The sequence below is a fragment of the Cebus imitator genome, unplaced genomic scaffold (assembly GCF_001604975.1).
Source record: "Cebus imitator isolate Cc_AM_T3 unplaced genomic scaffold, Cebus_imitator-1.0 Scaffold283, whole genome shotgun sequence".
NCBI lineage: Eukaryota > Metazoa > Chordata > Mammalia > Primates > Cebidae > Cebus > Cebus imitator.
The window spans coordinates 530,503-551,644 of NW_016107598.1; the positions used below are offsets into that span (position 1 = coordinate 530,503).

The 21,142-nt window shown below is 35.9% G+C and overlaps 1 protein-coding gene across 6 annotated transcripts in view; it reads left to right on the forward strand.

Moving 5' to 3' along the window:
- The window catches only part of ADAMTS3 (ADAM metallopeptidase with thrombospondin type 1 motif 3), a 295,119-nt gene that overhangs the window by 125,778 nt on the left and 148,199 nt on the right, over positions 1 to 21,142 (forward strand). For all 6 annotated transcript variants that reach the window (XM_037728897.1, XM_037728899.1, XM_037728900.1 and 3 more), the window contains exon 4: positions 19,573 to 19,729. In XM_037728897.1, the coding sequence (XP_037584825.1) occupies positions 19,573 to 19,729 (157 nt within the window). The remainder of the gene's footprint in view (positions 1 to 19,572; positions 19,730 to 21,142) is intronic.

The following is a 21,142-nucleotide window of genomic DNA, read 5'->3' on the forward strand; positions in this document are numbered from 1 at the left end:
TGGTTATGAGGTCAAAGTTTATGCTGTTTAGAGACTTAATTTGGGAAGAATCACTTTCAAGTCTCTTCAGGTTGGTGGCAAAGCTGAATTTCCTTGTGGCTAATTTAGGTCCCCATTTTCTTGTTGGTTGTCAGCTAGAAACCAATCTTTTCTCCTAGAGGCCACACTCAGATTTTTAACACCTAACCATCTGCATAGATGGCTCACTGCATGGCCATTTGCTTCTTTCAAGGCCAGCAGAAGATTCTCTCTCTAACTTCAGAAGAGACCCAACCCCAATTCGAAGAGCTTTCTGCTTAAGTCAGGCCCACACAGGATACTCTCCCTTTCGAGTAATCAACTCAAATCAACTAAATTGAGACCTTAATTGTATCTGCAAAACTCCCTTCCTTTGACACATATGTAACCGAATCATGGGCATGACATTTCATCATATTCACAAGTTCTGCCCACGCTTAAGGGGAGGGATGATGCAGGATGTCCACACTGATGGCTGGGGTTTAGAAATGTGGGGGGCAACCTTAGAATTCTGCCTACTACAAGATCAAACTTCAGAGGTGTAGATTTAGCAAGTCTACAGTGCAGCTCCAGAATTGGTGTTTCTTAAAGGTCCAGGACCTTATTCTACTCTGTAAGAGTAAAAAGAACATCAGTTAAGAGTTAAAAGACATGAGTTCATGTCTTAGTTGTGCCACTCACAATGTGACCTTGGGCATGCCATTTTACTTTCTTGAGCCTAGTTTTTAAATAGTGCAATTTAGTTTTAATGACTGAATGAGCAAATGTATGTTAAATGGGCTACGTATTTTTAAATTGGCATTGTTATCACAGTTATGGTACCATATATTTGGACCTAAAAAACTTAGGTGCCTAACTAAGTTCTCTTGGGGGAGGGGAGCTCCATTTTGTTTGCAGCCTATGAATCTCGGGGTGCAGATGAGCACTGATCCCTTTATGCTGTTCTCATGTGGTCATCTAAAGAACAGAATGTACTCAGGCTTGAAAGTTGGGGCTTGCCATTTATATTTGATTGGTAGTATATCTCACCAGCTATTGGTCAGTTACTCTTTTAATGAGATTTCACCAACCTCCTTAGACTAGTTCATTGATGCACTTGATTGTAAGAAAGAGAGGGCAGCTGTTCTATAAAAAACATACTTTGTTGTTGAAAACATTTTTTTTTCTAATTCTGACTCACATCCCTGTGATATACATCCAAAATTTAAAAAGAACAAAATCATTGATCAGTTAGCATATGTAACAGAAGGCATACTTTGCTGTTCTTTTGAGATTTTGTTAGAAATAACAAAATAAGTGCTTGGATAATCATTTCTGTGTAAGTTTAGTATTACCAAAATTGTGACATTAAGAGACATATTTTGATAATAGCACATACTTTTAATGTATTTATTATAGAAAAATACCATTTCTTATAGAACAGTACCATTTTTGTGTGAAATTTCGTGATCATACAGCAAAGGTGTGGGGAAAAAAGATTCAGGAGAATTAAAGAAAATGTGTGAAACACATTGGATTCTGCCTGACACACATTAGTTCAACAAATGGAGCTATTCAAAGTAACAAATGCTTTAACGTCGTATTTAATATACCAGGGTCAAGTCATAGTTTGAAGTAAGGTATAGATTTTTTTTTTTTGAGGGATATGCCTTGTTCTTTTCTTAGAAAAGGTAACGTACAGGTATCGATCGACCTATGACCTATGCAACTTACGACCATTCAACTTTACGACCACAATCGCTAGCCATGACTGCTCTGCTGTAGATTTTTGGAAACACTACATTTTGATGTGTATCAAGAATATCGCTACCGCCTGGGAAGCTGTGACAACAAAGTGCATGAATGGCATCTGGAAAAATTGTGTTAAGCACTATGTTAATGATTTTGATGGATTTGACAGTGAACATGAAACGATTTGGGAAAAAATAGTAAAACTTGCTAAAGGCCTTTCTTTGGAGTGTGAAATGGAAGATGTCGAAGAGTTGCTAGACAAAGAATCTGGAGAACTTAAAAATGAAGAGCCAATCGAACTGGAAGAAGAAAGAGTGGCGGAAGAAGAGAGGAGAAGCAGAGAAAGAAGAGGAGGAGCCAGAAAGAAAGTTCACCACTAAGGGATTGTCAGACGGTTTATCTTTACTGAATAAACTTCTTATACTTTTCGAAGCAATGGACCCAAACATCAAACGATTTGCAAGGATTGAACGGATGGCGCATGATGTGTTTCGTCCGTATCGTGAAATTTATGAAGAAAAAAAGAAACATACAATTCAGACGAAGCTCACCATGTTTATGAAAAAACCAACTCCGGTAACCCCAACTGCTGCCTCAGATGACGACATCAACGATCGGCAGCCAAGCACCAGCGGCCAATAAAATGTTTCGTACATGTTTATATATTTNGCACCAGCGGCCAATAAAATGTTTCGTACATGTTTATATATTTTGATATGTTTTGCAATTGGGAAAATGTTTCCTATGGTATTTTTTACACCTGTATTTTGTATTTTTGTATGCACCTGTATTTTGTAATTTTGTATGTTTTGCAAATATTAAACCAGTTGTACTGGTAATGCAGTGTTTTACTTAAGCCTGATGAATGTAAAAATAAGAAACAAAATGGTGTAGAGATGATACAAATGGTATAAAATGAACAAAGAAAATTATGATATATAACAATAATGAAACAAAATTATGATAAAATATGACTTAAAGATTTTTATAACATCATTTCACAGTACTGTACTCAAATTATTACCAAATCGTGCTACGACCGGTCTGTCAGAACCAATCGTGGTCGTAAGTCGAGCACTAGCTGTATTTGATAATGCATCTCAGAACAAGAATATTAGAAGAAGCTCAAGATTGGTGAGGGCTATAGAGCAAATTTAGATGAGAACAACAGAAACTAGACAAAGTATCTTTAGCTCTTGATAATGGACATTTGCCAGGACTACTGACTGAGCTTCTAGCTGGAGAGATGCTTTATTTAGCATCTTAATGTGACTTGCAGGCAGGGTGTGGCTCTTGATCAGGAGCTGACATTCATGATCAGGGTTAGTTTTGGTTAAAGCTTGTTTTTTCCATCATAAGAAGATCATCAGGAAAAAAAGTCAGCATATTTCAATACTGTAAACTGTTTTGGGCTAGTTCAGCCATTTGGTAGTTCTATAAACAGAGTAGGATTTCATTGAAAGAATGAGAACTGAGAAATACATGTTCTCTGCCTTCCAGCTTAGGTGGATGCTCCTCCAATGTGGAACTAGTTTCTGAGTGTTAATTTGAAGAATTGGATCTCATTACTTTTTTCTTGAAAATATAAATAAATAAGTATTCTGAATAATATTAAGAGCTTGGCATGTAACACACATTTTCTTTTAGTATGAGCTATATGTAATGATTATGTAAAAAGGAAAAAACTTACTCATCTATTTCATTGTTGGTCCTTCATACCATCAGCTTACAATGAAGAGGACGGCCTCAAGGTGATTCCCAAGATCATTTTTAGTTCCAAAGTTCTGTTATTTTCATTAGTTCTCTTTAATACTTAAGTATTATAATCTTTATTTAAAATTTTAATAAGAATGCGAGACATAGCTGTCAGGGTTCTAACAGGGAGCAGTGACATTCATTAAAATGTTTAACTGAGAGGGGCTTCATGGAGGGACCCTTTACAGAAGTGCAGGCAGGCATAAGGACCTAACAGAGAATGATGAGGCACCCAGAACCCATGAAAACCTGGATGCTGTTATTGTCCCTAGACCTCAAGGGGCAAAACAGGGAAATGGTATTAGATCTAGGTACATGGAAGAGCAGTCTGAAGGGAGCAGATCTGGTACTGCAAGCTCCATAGTGTGGTGGCAAGGGAAAGTAGAATCAAGCACCTGCCTTCTCTCTTCTCCCATTTTGTGGCATGGAGGATGCTGTTGGAGGAATTTATGGGCCAAGCTGAGAAGTAGCTTCCAGCCACACTCCTTGGCTAGAATCTAGACACACCTCATTGCAGAGGAGACTGGAAATACACTTCTCTTATGTACCTAGGAAGAGCAGATCACACAGGTATTGGTGAGTGCCAGCAGCCTCTGCTACAGAGGATTAAGAATGACTCCCAGCTTCTGACTGGAACATCTGGTGGATTATAATTAGGAAGCTGTCTTGGGCTTTCTCTTCATTTGTTGGTAAACATTTTTATCCCTAATAACTCTTAGCTTTTTCTCTACTACGTTTTCTTAAGCGTGTGCTACTGTAACTACTACTGCTACTTTTATTGCCGATACTACCACGGCTACGACAACTACTGCTACTTCACTGCTGCTACTATTACTATTTTTTCATGGGCTCTTTCTTGGTTATTTTAAGTACCTACAAATCTTATGTATCTCCTCCTCCCATTTCCCCTTTCCCAAATAGTTCAGACATTCACTCTGCTTTATTTTCTTCATGATACTTAACACTATGTAAATGTACAGGTTGAGTATCCCTTACCTGAAACACATTGGACCAGAAGGGCTTTGGACTTTGGAATAGTTGCATGTACACAATGAGTATCTTGGGGATGAGACCCAAGACTAAACACAAAATTTATGTGTGTTTCATATACATCTTATACACATAGCCTGAAGGTAATTTTATATAATATTATTTAGTGCATGAAACAAAGTTTTGAGTGCATTTTGACTGCACCCTGTCACATGAGGTCAGGTGTACAATTTTAAGATTAAGGATGCTTAGCCTGTCATTTGATTTACCTGTTTACTTGTTTACTGTCCTCCCTAGTATTTTAGGTTTAATGGGGCATTGACTCCGTCATGTCCCTCACATATTATCCACAGTTCCCGGAACACTGAATGACCCCAGGGTTTCAAAAATATTTGTTCAGCAGAAGTATCAACAGGTTTTATGAGCCATTCTAGCCATTGTGCCATAATTCTTTTCTTTCTTTCCACTTCTGTATATGCTCTGTGGGTGTCCTTTTTGTGGTGCTTCTGCTTCTTTCCTTAGAACTTTCTCTTTGTTCTCTGTTGTTTGATTTCTGTTTTGCTCCATGGTGGTTCTAGAAAGTCTAATGAAAGAAGTGTCATTGACGGAACCAAAAAATCTTAGTCTAAATATTTCGTGTTCCATTCTCAGATTTTCGTCTACTTGGTTACTATTTGTTATTGATTCCTTTAAAGTTTCTTTATAATTCACCCCATTCAATGTCTATTATAATCTCTTGCCTCCTCTCAGAACTCATCTTCTATTCCAGCCAGACTTTTCCCTTGAGTTTTTTTTTTTTCTTTTTTTTTAATGATTTTGGATTGGATGCTTTGTCTCTATCACCAGACCTTCCCTTTCTTAACCATACATCTTTGTCTAACTATTACAAATAACATGTTTGATCAAGTTTTTGTTGTTTTTATTTACTGGATATCCTTTCTCTATGTTAACTCTAATTCTATTCTTGCTGTTTTCCTTTGTTGTATAACAAATAACCTCAAACTTAGGCCGTAAAACAACAGTTAATTTACTATGTTCGTGGTTTTTGTATGTTAGATATTCTAAGAAGGCAAGTGTGGATGATTTATCTTTGCTTCAGAAAGTCTGGATTCCTCATCTGGGAATGCTCAACTGACTGGGAGTGAATTGAGTGGCTGAGTGTGGGGACTGTCTGGAGGCTTCTTCATTCACATGTCTGGTGCCTGGGCTGAGTTGATTCGAAGGCTTGGACTATCACCAGTGCGCCTACACACAGCCTCTCCATAAGGTTTGGGTTTCTTCCAGTGTGGCTGCTGGGCCCTGAGAGGAAGTATCCGGGGAGAGTGTTCCATGAGACCACGGCAGACGCTGCAAGACTTCTCATCTGGGCTTAGAAGTCCTGCAGTGACACTTCTACCACATTCATTTGGTTATAAGCGAATCAGGAAAACTGGCCTAGATTCAAGGGCAGGGAAATTAAACACTACCTCTTGATGAGGGAATACCAAGGTCACACTTGGAAAAGCATGTGGGATAAGAGCAATTGTAATATGGCCATCTTTGGAAAATACAGTCTGCTACAGTGACCTATATTTGATTCATGGGATTTTTGTTTTTCAACACAATAAGGTTGAAATGTCCTGAGGCCTTGCTACTCAAAGTATTATTCAGGGACCAGAAGCATCGGCATTACACGGGCAATTAGAAGTATTGAATCTAATTTATTAGAAGTATTGAATCTTAGCCTGCTGAATCAGAGTCTGTGTTCTGACTAGGTCTCCAGGTGATTTATTTACACTTTAGAGTTTGAAAATCACTGCCCAGGAGACACTGACCATGATTGGGTCTTTTTCTGTATTCACCAGATGCAGAAGGAAAATAGTGAGTGCTGAAGGAGTAGTGGAACTGATCTGGATTGAATTCCTGTTAACAAGCAGAATTCCTACACTTTAAATTAGACTTGTCACTACTAATTTTAACTCTATTAATGTTGATTAGAATCTAGCTTATCTTTTTAGGAGCAATGACTACATCTTTAATATGTATCCTGAAAATGTAGTATAATGCATAATCCTAGCTTTAATAATTATCAGTCACTAATCTCCTTGACTCAAGAAGGCTCAGGATGATCATGCACTTTGATTTATTTAGTAATGCTTTTTTGAATAATGCTCTTTTGGATTTTACATTTCCCTTAAACTACTTTGTAATTGTTGGATGTTCTAAAGATTTTTCCCTCCTGTAACAACTGACTGTTGGTAGATACCTATTTTCTACTAAGATGAAAAAATAGTTTTTTTTCTGATATCTGTTAAGATACCTTGGGTTATTCTATAAACTTTTAAAAACCTGTGAAATGTATATAGTGCCTATTATATCTTTAGCAGATGACTATTATGTATTTCAATTATTACATATAGTTAGATTCATAGGTTCCATTTATTCATGTTTCCTTTAAATAGTCATCTTAAAATTCATTTTGGAGTAAAAGAATAAACATCCAAAAATTCATTTTGATTGGCACATTAATTTTAAGGCAGTTTTTCCTCAAACTGTGATTTCCAGGCAGCTACTATTTGCAGCATCTGAAGTGCTTGTTAAGACTGCAGTTTCTGATCACTATCCCAGTCCTTTTGAATCTGACTCTCTGGAGCTGGAACATGGAAAAGTCTCTGAGGTTGAGACCTAAATTTTTTGGCACACTGAAGTTTGCAACCTACTTTCTTAAGGAGTTAAGTATATGAGTCTTACAATCTTCTTCGAAGTTATTTATTATGGGAATAAGTAGGTTTTGGGATATTGGCAGGGAGCAGCTTTTCAAATTCATGTCTTGGGAGCTCTAATATTAGAATATAATTTAAATAATGGAATAATTGAATTGGGAGACATCTTAGAGATTAGTCAAACTCTTTTAATTTTTTAGATTATGAAACTGAGCTCCAGAGAGTTTAAAGAACTTTTCACAAGTAATGCTAGTTAATAGCAAAGCTGTGACCAGAACCCAAATCTTGTGTCAACCAAGCTAGGGTTTCTCCTTTATGCTAAAACGAGGTAGATTAATCTTATCTTTTAGCCTGGCAATTAAGAATGTTAATGTGGAAAGCATAAAAAAATACTGAGCATTTAAGGAGCAGTTCTTGGTTCAGTCTTTGATCCTGTTATGGCTTTAGTCATCAAATATAAGTATTTTCTTAGGGGTTTTCTTATATGTCCTTATAAACCTCATCATATAAAGAAAATTGCTAGATAAAATATCTTAACATGAAAAGCCCAATGTGAAAAACTAGAACAGATACACTAAGTAACAATTTATACTCTTTTTAAACAGTAGCTAAGATTTTTTATGAATAAAATTTTATATGCCATGAATTCCATAAATGTCAAACACTTATGAAAAGTATTTTACTAGAGATTATTAAGACTATTATTAAGAGTCTTAATTAAGACTACTATTAAGAGATTATTAAGATTATTATGATTTCAGAAAATTAGGGTAGGTGAAACCTCTCCTTTAGCCCATCTTCAAACTCAATTTCCTTCATATCGTTCTTCCTCTTCCACTTCTCGTGTCCCCATCCTTGCTCCCTGTAATTGCACAAGTACAAGAGCGGTAGGTGAGCCACGGTATCTATAATGGTTTTTTAAGGAGATCAGTTAACAAGCCGACTTTTAAATGACAAAAGGTCCTTAAAACTGTTGCATAATTTCAGTTTTTTAACTTTTTATTTTATTTCACAAAAGAAAAAACATCAACTCTATTTTCTGTGCATTAACATTTTTCAATATTTAACCTTTCTTTATGGAATTCTAGCAACTGATATATTGTGTCTGTTGCAGCACGTCTACAATAGGCATGTAACATACCAGGAGATGGAGATTGGCTAGAATGGATATTTACTGTGCAGTAAAACGCAGAAGAATGCCTCAGAAGTTCATGTCCTGTCTATTTGCCTCTCACTTGTGTTCTTTTTCTCCTTCATTTTGCCAACCATGTGAATTTGGAAGATAGAGATTGATTGAACTGATCTTTCTTGTCTCTTTCTTCGTCTTTTGTCTCTGTTTTTTTCCTTCTCCTATTTTCTAGCTCTGAGTCGCAGATTGGTTTTCTTTACTCATCTCTTTCTCTGTGTCTCTGGGGTAAGGTGTTGTATCAGACAGCTCTGACAAATGCATGCTTGTGCCTTACCTCTATTCCTCATGACGTCATTTTGCATGGAACAGAGAGCTTATCTGAGAACCTTCAAAATAATTAGCTGAACAAAAAGGGCACTGCCACAGTTGGCTGTGGTTGTTACCAGCAGAGACTTGGAAAGAAGTGTTTGACACTCAAAGGGGAATGTAGTGGAATTTCTTGGACCCCACTCTCTCACCTCAAGTAGGAAGTTCTTGCAACTTTCAGCTTAAGCTGTCTTCAGTTACATTAGAATTGGGAAGAGTGTAGCCTGGGAATGATTAATGAATTCAATGGGTTCTAAGAGGTGTTGAGAAGGAGTGGAACTGGCATGTGTGAGAAGTTCTGTTGAAAGAGAATAGTACCAGTGCATATAGAGCTTTTGGAAATTGTCCCTGCTAGCACCTTGACATCAGCCAGCCTCCTGATCCACAGCACTGAAAGATAAGTTTGTGTAGTTTTAAGCCATTACATTTGTAGTAATTGTTATGGCAGCAATTAAAAAGGGCTGATCCTTTTTTCCAGCCACCTAATTTTTAGGAAAAATCACCCTAGAAAGTTGTAGAGTGGATGACTGCTTTGCTTTAGTTTTTTATTTTTTCTTTTCTTTTGAGACAGGATATTGCCCTGTTGCCCAGGCTGGTATGCAGTGGCACAATCATGGCTCACTGCAGTCTTGACCTCTGGGGCTCAAGCAAGGCCTTCTACCACTGTAGCCGGGACCACCACTGTACATGCCAATATGCCTGGATAATGTATTTAGTTTTGTAGAGACAGGGCCTCATTATATTGCCTAGGCTGGTCTCAAACTCCTGGCTCAAGTGATCCACCCTTCTCGGCCTCTCACTGTGCTGGGATTATAAGCATGAGCGACTGCACCAATGTTAATTCAGTTTTTTATTGTTATATTGTTATTTGATTTGCTTTTATATTTTACAAATCAATGAAAAGGAATAAATAACAAAAAAAATGCTGTTTTGGTTCAGATATGTCTTTTGCCAAGATGAGTGAGATTATAGTTTGAGTATGTGCATTTGTTAATGTAAATGGAATCCCCAGCAACATAGAATCAAATGCCCAAATTAAAAATAAATGTATTTTATTTTATATTTCTGTGCCTGTTGTACAGTGTGAATCATTAAGAAATGAAAGAAAAGCAAGATTTAGGCTTACCAATTGTCACATTTTGCTAAGAATAATACAAATAATAATTTAGGCATCCTTAACTTTTTTTGGGACTACTCAGATATTTTTGGAATATTGGATAATGCTAAGCACTGTTAATACGTTTCATCCCATAATTCACAAATTTCTAGAAAAATATGCCTTCTTGTTTCACATCAGTTAAACCCTGTTAGTGTAGCTTTAGCTTGAAATATAGGATTTATATATCATTCGACAAGTGCCTACCCTCTTCCATATGACCAAAAATATGTAACAGCTTATACATTCATACAATAAAATATTGACAATAGTATAAGTCAGCAAGAGGAGAAAATAAGAGAAGAATAAGTAATCTCCAATAAAAAGTTAGTATCCAAGCATTTATGGTATAGGATTGTCCTACAGGTAGGATATGGATTTGACTGTGAGTTTTCTTTCAGATACTGATTAATTATATAGTATATAGTGTTTGTAATAAAAATGAACTAGTTTATTGTAAGAAGAAAAACTCTTTCTGTTACTAAAATCTGTGATTTTTTTTTTAACCCAGTATTCTCATGTAACAAACAGGGTATGATATTGAGAAAGCTCCTCAATGACAAATGCACTGTTATTAAAGTAATGAGCTTCCTAGGGCTCTTTTTGTGTAATCACCTTCATTCTAGGCAGGTGTTTTAATACTTTAGCATAGTTGAATAAAAGCAATTCTATTAAGAGCCCAAATAACTGTGGCCTGGCTTAATGGAGGCAGGAGTTGGTAATGGAGAATAGGGAAAATTAGGGGAATTAGACTGGATATATAGGAAATCCTTTAGCCTTCAGGAAATATTTCTCAAATTTCATTTTATTTTTTGCCACTTGTATTTTGATAAGAATCAGTCAGCAGAGGGTTGGAGTTTATGCTGTCTAATTAGGGAACTGAAATGGTGATGTCTAATGTCCCTGGTGAAGGTCAGATCTATTTGCTTTAGCAGTTAATTGAATTGTGGGTTGAGATGGCATTATCTTTTTTGTTTCTTTAATTTAGGCCTCTAGCCATTTGCAGAAGATGTTTTTGAGTTACAGAAAACACCCAGAAGGGTGATTGTTGAATAAAATGCCAGCCAAACTCAAACGTAAATTTGGCATTTAATCAGGTTTATATTTGGGTACAGTTAACATCTTATTTAACATCTCTTAATTTCCAGGCACTAACACAGTTAACATAAATAATTATAATACAAAGTTGACAGTGATAAATGCCATATATATATAGATAAAATGCTGGGAATCCAAAAGAGAGAAAAATTCCCTCTAGCTTTGGAATAGGGAAGGCATTATAGAAATCAAAGGCATGTCTGGGGGGATATTTTATCTACTCTTATTCTTCATAAACTCTGTCTGACTGCATCTCAAATAGTTGAACTTCTTTTATTTAAGAAGAGTGATAGCACTTTTGGTTTGCGAATACAGCTTCAGATCAGTTTTAGTCATTCTTCTTTCCAGCCCTTCTCAACCACTGTACCTTCCTCGGTTCTTCCTCTGCAGAAATTCTGGAGAGGCCATTGAAATGCTGCCTGAAATTCAGGAAATACTTAGAAATCGTCTTCATATAATAAAATCTGTCCATTCTAATTATAAAATGGAATTAGACAATGTGTTAACTTGGAACACTGATGGAAGTTTGAGGAAATAACAGTGAAATGGTCATTCTCAGAATGTGTTTTCAGAGATCCTCAGTGAACTAAATGATGTTGTTGTACCACTAAGGTATAGTGATAGTCTTACTGGAATATTATATTTACATATATCCTCTCTCTTACACACACAATATTGATATACATTTTTCTCAGTATCTTTTCCAGGCATTTAAAACTTACTGTTCATTTCTATGCTATAAACTAGTATCAGATTGTAACAGATTTAGCACAAAATGATATATATTTAGTTAGTTTCTGCTGCAATTCTATAGTAAATGGTTGGTACCTATTTCATGAAGTATCAAGAAAAGCTACCCATCTCTATTCTCTTTACTTAGCAGATTTGAGAAGAACTATAATAAAACAACATTTAGTTGTCACAATTAGAAATGGAATGTTACTATGGCATAAGCTTTTTAGAATATCTGGCACAGAATTTTAAGAAAACATTGTAACTTTGATGGAATTCTTTTAAAAATGTCATTGAGGCTGATTTTTGTCTTTAATACAATTTAATCTTCTCTTGATGACTGATTTTTATTATAATAGACATATAAAAACTAGCGTTTTACGTTTCTTGTAGGACTTTATAAAGGGCATTCATAGACATTATCTCATCTGAAACTCTCTATACCCCACACCCCTTGTTTTCATTTGCCATTTATGCTCTGATGAGAATTAGAAAACCATCTAACCTATTTTATTAGAATTGCGCTTCAAATATGGCTGTGAGGACCCCTCCTAGTGAGTAAGGAGTGTGGCCTTTGTGATGGCTGTTTTCATCATCCAAGGCTATCTGACTTAATTCTGGATTCTTGGCAGTGTTTGAGTTCAGTGAGGTGGCTGGAAGACTTGACCAGATGAGGGGAATTTTGCAGCTGGTTTTTAGTACACATCATTGTTTTATAAATATCCCCTCTGAAATGCCATCAGAGGGCCTATATGGAGAATTAATCAAAGCAAAATGAAATATGTTTAATATAATGTGTTTAATGCTGTACTACACATAAATTTTTTAAAAAAATTAGTGTTAAATTTTGGAAAACAGTTTGGGAAACAATAAATATTTCACGTATCATTGCAGAGATTAGAATCTCTGCATATATCAATGCAGGACTTTATGTAATGGACTTTATGTTATATAGAGAAATTTCTAAAACATTATCTTGATATTGTATGTAAATTAATTGACATTAAGGATAAATTAAAAATGATTGCATCCTTTTAAACAGAATCCCTCAGGAAACTATATAATCATATGACACTTCTAAAAATTTCTAAATCATAAATTTCTGGTGTCGTTATAAATAATACTAGTACTTAGAATTTTATGCACACTTATTCCTGTAAGTCACTTTATTGTCATATGTACTAAATGTCTCCTGTGCAGTGAAATTTTGTAGACCTGAGCACAGGGATGTGAGTTTTTATTGAAGGTAGGACAGTCATGGTCTTTGAGCTTCCCCAAACATCTGTTGACTGCCCAACTATCTAAATGGGCATTCTAGTGGATAAAAGAACTTTCACCGTTTAATTATAAGTACTGATGATTTTTTCGTTTCTTAAGTATGTATAGGATAGTCTTGTCTGAAAACTTGGGCACTTTAAAAATAGTCACTCCAATTTTTGTAGCTACTGAGAGAAAGATTAATATAGTGTGATGGGAAGAGGTACTGAAGAATCTACCTCTAATGGCCATGGTTCTAGGATCTGAAAAATGTGTGATTTTGACACTGACTCTTTCTGTAATTCCTTGTAATATCTCTTCAGCCCTCACTACTCTAGTTAAATGTTTTTGCATGTCTAGTTTCCTTCTCACAGACTTCATTCTCTGTGTCTTCTTCACTGCGGTTACTTTTATTTTGATAAAGCTCTCTCCTACTTAGGTGCCCATGACACTCTTCTTGGTTTTCCTTCTATCTCTCATCATTCCTTTTCAGTTTCCTTCTAAATCTAAGGTGTCTTATTTTCACTTTTCCATATCTTACATTAATTTCTTCTCCCATGCTCCCTGAAGCGTTAGGCACCTACTTTGAGCCAGGCACTGTGCTAGACTCTGGGATAAGACATAGCAGTGAATATGGAAAAGCCCATGCCCATGTGAAGCTTATGTACTGAATGAGGCCGGGCAATCACCTAGTCATGCTGCAAGAGAAAAAGGAGGAATAGAGAGTGAAAGCGCTGTTAATTTATGTAAGGTGGGGGGTACCCTGTGGCTAGAACAGAAAGAGCAAGGCATAAAGTGTTAGAAGCCAGAAAAATAAACAAGGCTAGGACATGGAGGGCCTTAAAGGCCATGGTCTAGAGTTTAGATTTTAGGAATTTCTATGTGACAATTTCCTAAGGTTATATGGACATTTCCTTGGATTCTATATTGACCCACCCTCAAATCTCATTATGAACTTTTCTTCTTCATTTCCTTTAACAGCTTTAGCTACTGCCTCTGAGAAGATGTATCCCAAATCCACTGTGGCTATGACAATTTTATTTTTCTGAATTATAATTCTATATTTCTCCACTGTATGCCGGGAATTTCCATCACTATTTCAAGTGAATGGTTAAAACAAAACGAATTAACTTTTTCTCCCTGCCTTCCAGTTAGCTTGTCATTTTGGCTTTTCTGTTTCTGTGAATGAAAGCATTAATTTCATAGTCAACCACCTTCAAAACTAAGGTGTAATGTTAGATAGTGCCTTCCTTCTTCCTTGTTGTTTTTTCATTTATCAGGTATTTATTGAGCATCTAGTTTACGTCAGGTATTGCTTTAGGCATTTGAGATACGCAGTTGAACAAAGCAGACCAAGAAGTAATTCCTGACCGGCAGGGCAGTGGTGGGTTACTAACAATAAACGATGAACATGATAGGCAATTAAGTGATTCAATGTGTTGGAGAGCAATAAGTGCAGTGTAAAGGACAGCACAGGGAAAGACGCTTGGGGTGCTGGGTTGAGAAGCAGCTGGGTAGTCAGTGTATGCTTTTTGAGAAGCAACACCTAAGCAAGCACTTGAAGGAGGTGAAAATGTTACCCATGCAGAGTCCCAGGGGAATAGGATTCCATGTAGAGGAAAGAGCGTGTGCAAAGGTGTTAAAGGGGAAACCGCCCTTGAGTATTCCAGAATCAGCAAGGAGTCCGATACAGCAGGAGTGAAGCCAGCAAGGAAGGGAGTGAGAGGATGAAGCCGGAGAGGTGATGGAGTCTTGAAGGTAGTAATGCTGAGATCAGGGAGGGTCTAGGTGGGCTCTCTAGGAACTTTGGTTATTAATCTGAGTGAGAAATGGAGACTTTCCTTGGAAGGTTTTGAGTAGAAAAACTTTAATTTTAAAAGGTACCAAATAATTTTTTCCTGTAATTGCTTTTAAATGAAATTCTTTCCCCACTTCTCCACCCCTTTCTCCTCCCACTGCCACTTTTGCTATCTCGACTATTATTTTAGCTTCTTGCTTGCTTCTCCCTGGTCCTTAATCATCAGAGAAATATAAAAATGTACCTTGTTCTAATCCATCTGATCAACATTCTTTTTATTTATTTTTTGGTTCTCTATTTCTACATGGTAAAATTCAGACCCAAGTAAGTACTAATAGTCCTCGTGGCATTGTTCTGGAGCCTCCCTGAATGAATGGTTTGCTCACTGTCCGCATGTGTGCCAGGAACTTTTGTAATTATAGGGGTGTGCAATGTTTTAGCTTCTATGGGTCACACTGGAAGAAGAAGAATTGTCTGGGGCCACACATAAAGTACACTAACACTAATGACAGCTGATGAGCTTAAAAATAACCACAAAAAGTCTTAACGTTTTCAGAAAGTTTCTAAATTTATGTCGGGCTGCATTCAAAGCTGTCCTGGGCTGCCTGTGGCCCACAGGACACAGGTTGGACAAGCTTACATTAGAGCCTTTGCTCCCACTTGAACTGCCTGACTTCTAATTCCTTCTCTTCTATCCCCAGTATAGCAATATTCTCATCTTCGGATAATCACCAAAAGTGTAAAAGCTCTTTATTCCCTCATTTGTATCATTTATTCATGTAATTTTTCATCAGAACTTTATTGATGTGCTAGCAACTGTGATGGAGCTTAAGACTCAAAGGTGAGTTAAGCTAGATGCATGTGCCTTAGTAGCTAGCAGTTCTGTGGGGGGAGACAGAGAACCACGATTTAACATTCAGCTAAACACACCCTTGACATTTGTGTTAAGGACCAGGAGAGATAAGAACATATTATTTTCAGTTAGAATAATTGGCTAAGAGAGGATCTAATTTAGATGGGGGCTCCTCATTTTTGTGAGATGAGGGAGTGAGAACATCATTTTAAGGAGATAGCATTTAAGCTGAAGCCTGGAGATTAAAAAAAGCAGCCAGCTTAGGGAAGTGTGGTATGATGGAATGAAGGCTCTTTAAGCAGAATGAATGGCATTGCAAAGATCTGAGGTTACAAGGACCTTGGTATTAGACAAAGAAAAAGAAAATTGTACAAAATCCTCTGAGGTTTGGGCCTCGTAAGGACACTGAGAATGGCACAACTTAAGGACGGTGGGCAGTGCGGATGATGTGGGCCTTAAAGGCCAAAGTAATGAGTGTGGTTTTAAGTGCAATGGGAAGCAAAGTGTTTTAAGCAAAGGAGTGGCATGATTTTTTTTTGAGGTTGAGGCTTCCATCTGTTCATCAAAATCCATTTGTCTCTTCTTCCTGGGCATACAGCCAGATTACATTTCCTGGCCCTCTTTGTAGTTGGCTGTGAGCCACACAACTGTATTCTATCTATGGCAGTAAGGAAATGGTGAATACCACCAGTAGGGCTAGCTCATAAAATTTTCCCATGTGGGCTTCCTTGTACTGCTTCGCATTTCGACAGGGCATTCTGAAAGCTTATATTAAGACGATAGAACCACTGTCAGCCTGGACTCCTGGATGGCTGTGTGGAGTAGAAACTCCTCCTGGCCAATCCAAAACCATCCTGAGCTTTATATGAGTGAGAAAGAAGCACCTGATGTTTTGAGCCTTTACATGCTTGGTCCACTTGCTTCCAAATTAAAACTTGTCCAAATTAATATGACAACTTTAAAGGGCAATTTTGGCTGCCATACTATGTGAACATGTGAGACCGTGTGAACAATAATAGTGGCTGAAGTGAAGGTTTATTGTGATGTGGACTAGGAGCATTTCAGCTGAAATAGATACTAGAGAATTTTGAGTGAAAACTCAACAGTTTCTACTAACAGTTTTCTGTGTATAATGAGATTATGGAGGAAAAAAATTTTGCTTGATTTTACTACCAACTGCCCTGTCAATTACCTTCTGGACTTTCCATAGCATACTCATTGAATATCAGTAGGCAGGTATTTTATTTATTTGACTGGATTTAATCAAATGAGGACAAATGAACTGTTTTTCAGGATTTCCAAATTATTAGGATGTTTAGTACAGTGCTTTATATAAAGTCCTTTCTTTCGTTAAACTTTACTTAATAAATAAAAGGACTGACTTTCAGATTCCAGGTCCATGGACATCACATGATCCAACTCCTGACTTGTCACTAATACTGCCTCAATCTGATTTAAATTTTCTTTGATTTCTAAGTGAGATGTTTAGTTGTGTTGAATTTTGTTTCACCTGTGGCTTAGTGGGGTAAAATAACACCGTGTGTCCTGGAATTTGAATGTTTGCCGTAGTAGATATGGATAAGTGTTTTCAAAAGGCACATAGGCTAATCCTCACTGCCCTCCCTGTCACTTTTGAGTGACTGCAATAGCCACTGCTCATTGCTCAGAGTTGCTGCCCACTTCAGTGGCACTGTTTCTGCCCTGAGTCAGGCACTCATCTGTGAGAATCATTATGATCTTTGGAAAATCTTAAGATAGGGAATTTCTGTAATCCAAATAAACAATGATGATGTTTATAACTAAGGAAGTGTTAGTGGACTTAGGAGGATGGGAGAATAATGCAGAAGATGTTACAGAATGCAGTGCCAGTGGATTTAGGGCAAAGACAAGACTGGAATAAAGATAAATACTGAAACTCTGATGCTGATGCACTTCACCTTGTAAACTTCTGTGTATATCCGCAGACCTGTCTTTCCAAGATAAAGCCAGTTCACGCTTTTTGCTACCAATGGATGGTGTTAGGGATGAGACGACATTTTAGCCTTATACATTTTATTAACTGTTTATATGTTTACTGTGTTTGTGCCTAGAATGGGTGTGTTTTCTGGACATTAATTCATTAATGCCTGAGAAGGCCCAAAGCAGTGAGTGTTGAAACTACGAGTAATAAGAGATATAAGAATATGCCCATAATATAGAAGATATTAAAATTAAAATTGAAAAGCATGAGGAAAATGTTAGAAATTCTATTTGTAGAAGAGGTAAATCCATTAACCAATAGGAACAACTCTGAATAGAGAATAATTAATTGTGTAACTTTTGAAAAGTTCTGTATATTTGATAGTATGTGACTAGGTAAAAAGTAATTAGTCAGATAAAGAAAGAATCTCCAGTTATTGGAGTGTCTGAAATATCAGCATTACTACTGAGTGTCCACTAGCTCAATGCTTTTTAAAGTGAAAGCTACAGATTTGTTCCAGAGGGTATGGGCCAAGAATAGTGGAAGAGTTGTAGTAACGTTTTCTTGTGAGACATGGCCCCATAGGCTCCAGAGCTGTTTGTATGTGCACATCATGAAGGCAAGGGTAGAAGTGGCATGTGGAGATGGCATAGCCTTTAGGAATTTCCTGAGAGGGTTACAAAGGGGAAGCAGGGAAATAGCATACCTAGTTGTAGAAGTTAGAACAGAAAGGAAAGGACAGATTTGAGTGTAACAGAAAAGCTATAGTCATAGGCATATTTGCTGTATATATAAATATATATTTGCTGAATATATACGTATGTACACGAATATACATAAATATATATAAATAAATATAAATACATATATTTGCTGAAAACACACTATTTGGTAAAGAACACCTCCCTTTCATTTCTATGTTGCTTGACAGCATAATGGCAAAAACGTCAACATAGTTCGAAGGAGTAAGAATCTCCTCCCTTGTCCCTGTTGCATGAGAGCCAGTAACCTCATGTGTGAAAAACAGAATAAGTTAAAGGCCTGAGAAAAAATATGACATCTCTAAATCTGATGTATATTTTCAAATTAATTACCATTTCCACATGAACACATTATTCCAATTTTGTTTTCAAATAAATGTGCTTATATTTAAATTAATGTCATACTAATGTATGATGTTTAAAGTAGAAATACAAGCCACAATTACTTGACTGTAATGTGGACTTGATATTTAAGAAATATCGCATTTTAGAAAACAAGCCATCATTTATCATCAGGAACAGAACTGGCTAATATATAGCCCTGGTGTTTTCTGACTGATCAAACAGAAAACAATAAATAGGGGAACTGAATGTAAGGTTAGGCTTTTCAGTGTGAAAGAATGAAGTTTGAGGCAGCTATATATAAATATAATGTTAATGTTATGATAATTATGAAGTTAAACTAGGACAAATATGAGTTAGTTCTTCAAATTAATAAACTTTAGAAATGTGGAATTTCTGCATAAGCTTAACGAGACTATTTTAAGAAGTAACTTTACATACTAAATGTAGCATGGAACTCATTTCTCACATACCACCTTGTTTGGGAGGAAGGTGTAAATAAGAAAAAAGTATGTAACATGTGGAGAAGTGGTCCACAATGGGGTACTATGGGAGATCAGAGAGTTTTTGAATTTATGTGTCCCATATGATTCTTACTAGATACAAAATACCAAGTAGAATATATAAATGTACTTTTGCGGTCTGATAAAATGTATATGTTGTATGATTTCCCTATTCTCATCCTATGTAAATTTTGTATTCTATAATACCTTAATATAATTTTTTTTCATTTCTGTCATATGTGAATTTCTACCTTATATGAATTATTGATACTTAATAACTATTTTAAATTTATAGCCAAATGTGGAAAGAAAAAGCGTTAGTTTTCACAAGTCATATTCTTGACATTTAAAAAGATGTGCTTGTTAGCTGAAGATGATAGATACTTCTTTTTAAAATTAACACATTTTGTGCTTTCTCTAGGCTGGAATGATAAAAAGTGATAATGAAGAGTATTTCATTGAACCCTTGGAAAGAGGTAAACAGATGGAGGAAGAAAAAGGAAGAATTCATGTTGTCTACAAGAGATCAGCAGTAGAACAGGCTCCCATAGGCATGTCCAAAGACTTCCACTACAGAGGTAGGCACTTGACAAAGTTTAATAATAAAATCTAATTTTAAGATATGATGCAAACAACTCTCCCATCAAATAAGAGAATGCGATTGTTATGTGCTCTTGTATAATGTGGAGGTAGCAAAAGAAGTTTACATTTATAAATCATAACATTTGGCTTGCTTTTTAAAAAATGCATAGATTATATGTTATAGGTATTTATTCCAGTGTGTTATATATCCATGATATGTTTATGACTTCTTTTAATACCTTTAAATTAAAGCTGTGAGTTCTCTAACTCATGTTAAAATTTGAAAATCTTTGTGCTTTATGCTTTACAGAAGTATCTTAATTATGAATTATCAGTATTATTTTAAACCTTTTAAAGGACATATATAGGCATGGCAAAGAGTTGCATTTTGTTTTAAGGCAAGTATGATAGATATATTTGAAAAGAGTAATGCTACTTGACTTTAAAATCTATTTTGCAAAACTTTTTACTATGTGGAGGAGACAATGAATCAAATTATTCTGTGGAGTTTTATTTCCAATTAGGCTAGAATGGCTAAAATCAAGTAAATTATGGTGCATCAAAGTTTACTATTTTTGTTTGTTTGTTTGTTTAAATGAAATCTCAAAGTGACTTATTATTAAGAAGATATGCTTATGAATTACACATACAATTTCCTTTGTGGAGGAAAAGAAAATTTGGGAATCGTTTTTTTAACCAAATCTCAAAAAAGTCTGTTACATTTGTCAGGACAACTTTCTTAATTAAGAATGAAGAGATTTCCCTTAGGGAAATGAAGTAAATACAAGTAATTTAGCAATAATTTGTCTTCTAGATTGCCTGTTGAGACTTGCTACCTAGTCATTAGTTTGATTTTCAGATGCTAACTTCTCCTAAAATTCTTTACAAACGGATTAGTGCAATTTAAGATAACTTTAAGTTAGTCTTGAAAATTTTAAAGAAATTTCTCATTTGAAACAACAGGACCATATTCATTAATACAGTATTGTGAAATGTGTGCCTAGCGTAGAGAGTCACTGTAATGGCTTTGCAGTTAGACTTGGTGTGAGTAATAATAGCTCTGTATACCAAGTTGTTCTGTTACCTTAGATTAGTACTTAACCTCTCCGAGTCTCAGTTTTTTTTTTCATGAAAAAAGAAGTAGTATATATTGCACAGTTGTCATAAGTATGAGACATACATTCAAATTGCTTAATGTAGTATTCAGCAACAATGGGTGCTTAATCAATACTACCTTTCGTTATGTTATTAACTGTTAATATTTAATGTCTTTGCTGAAGATTTGCATGTTAGGAATTTTGTTAAAGTTGAACCATTGGTCATTGTTTGTCTTCAGGTGAATACTCTTAATTTTCATATTCTAAAAATATTCTAAATCAGAAGACTGGTTATGTTAAAGAATAGATAGT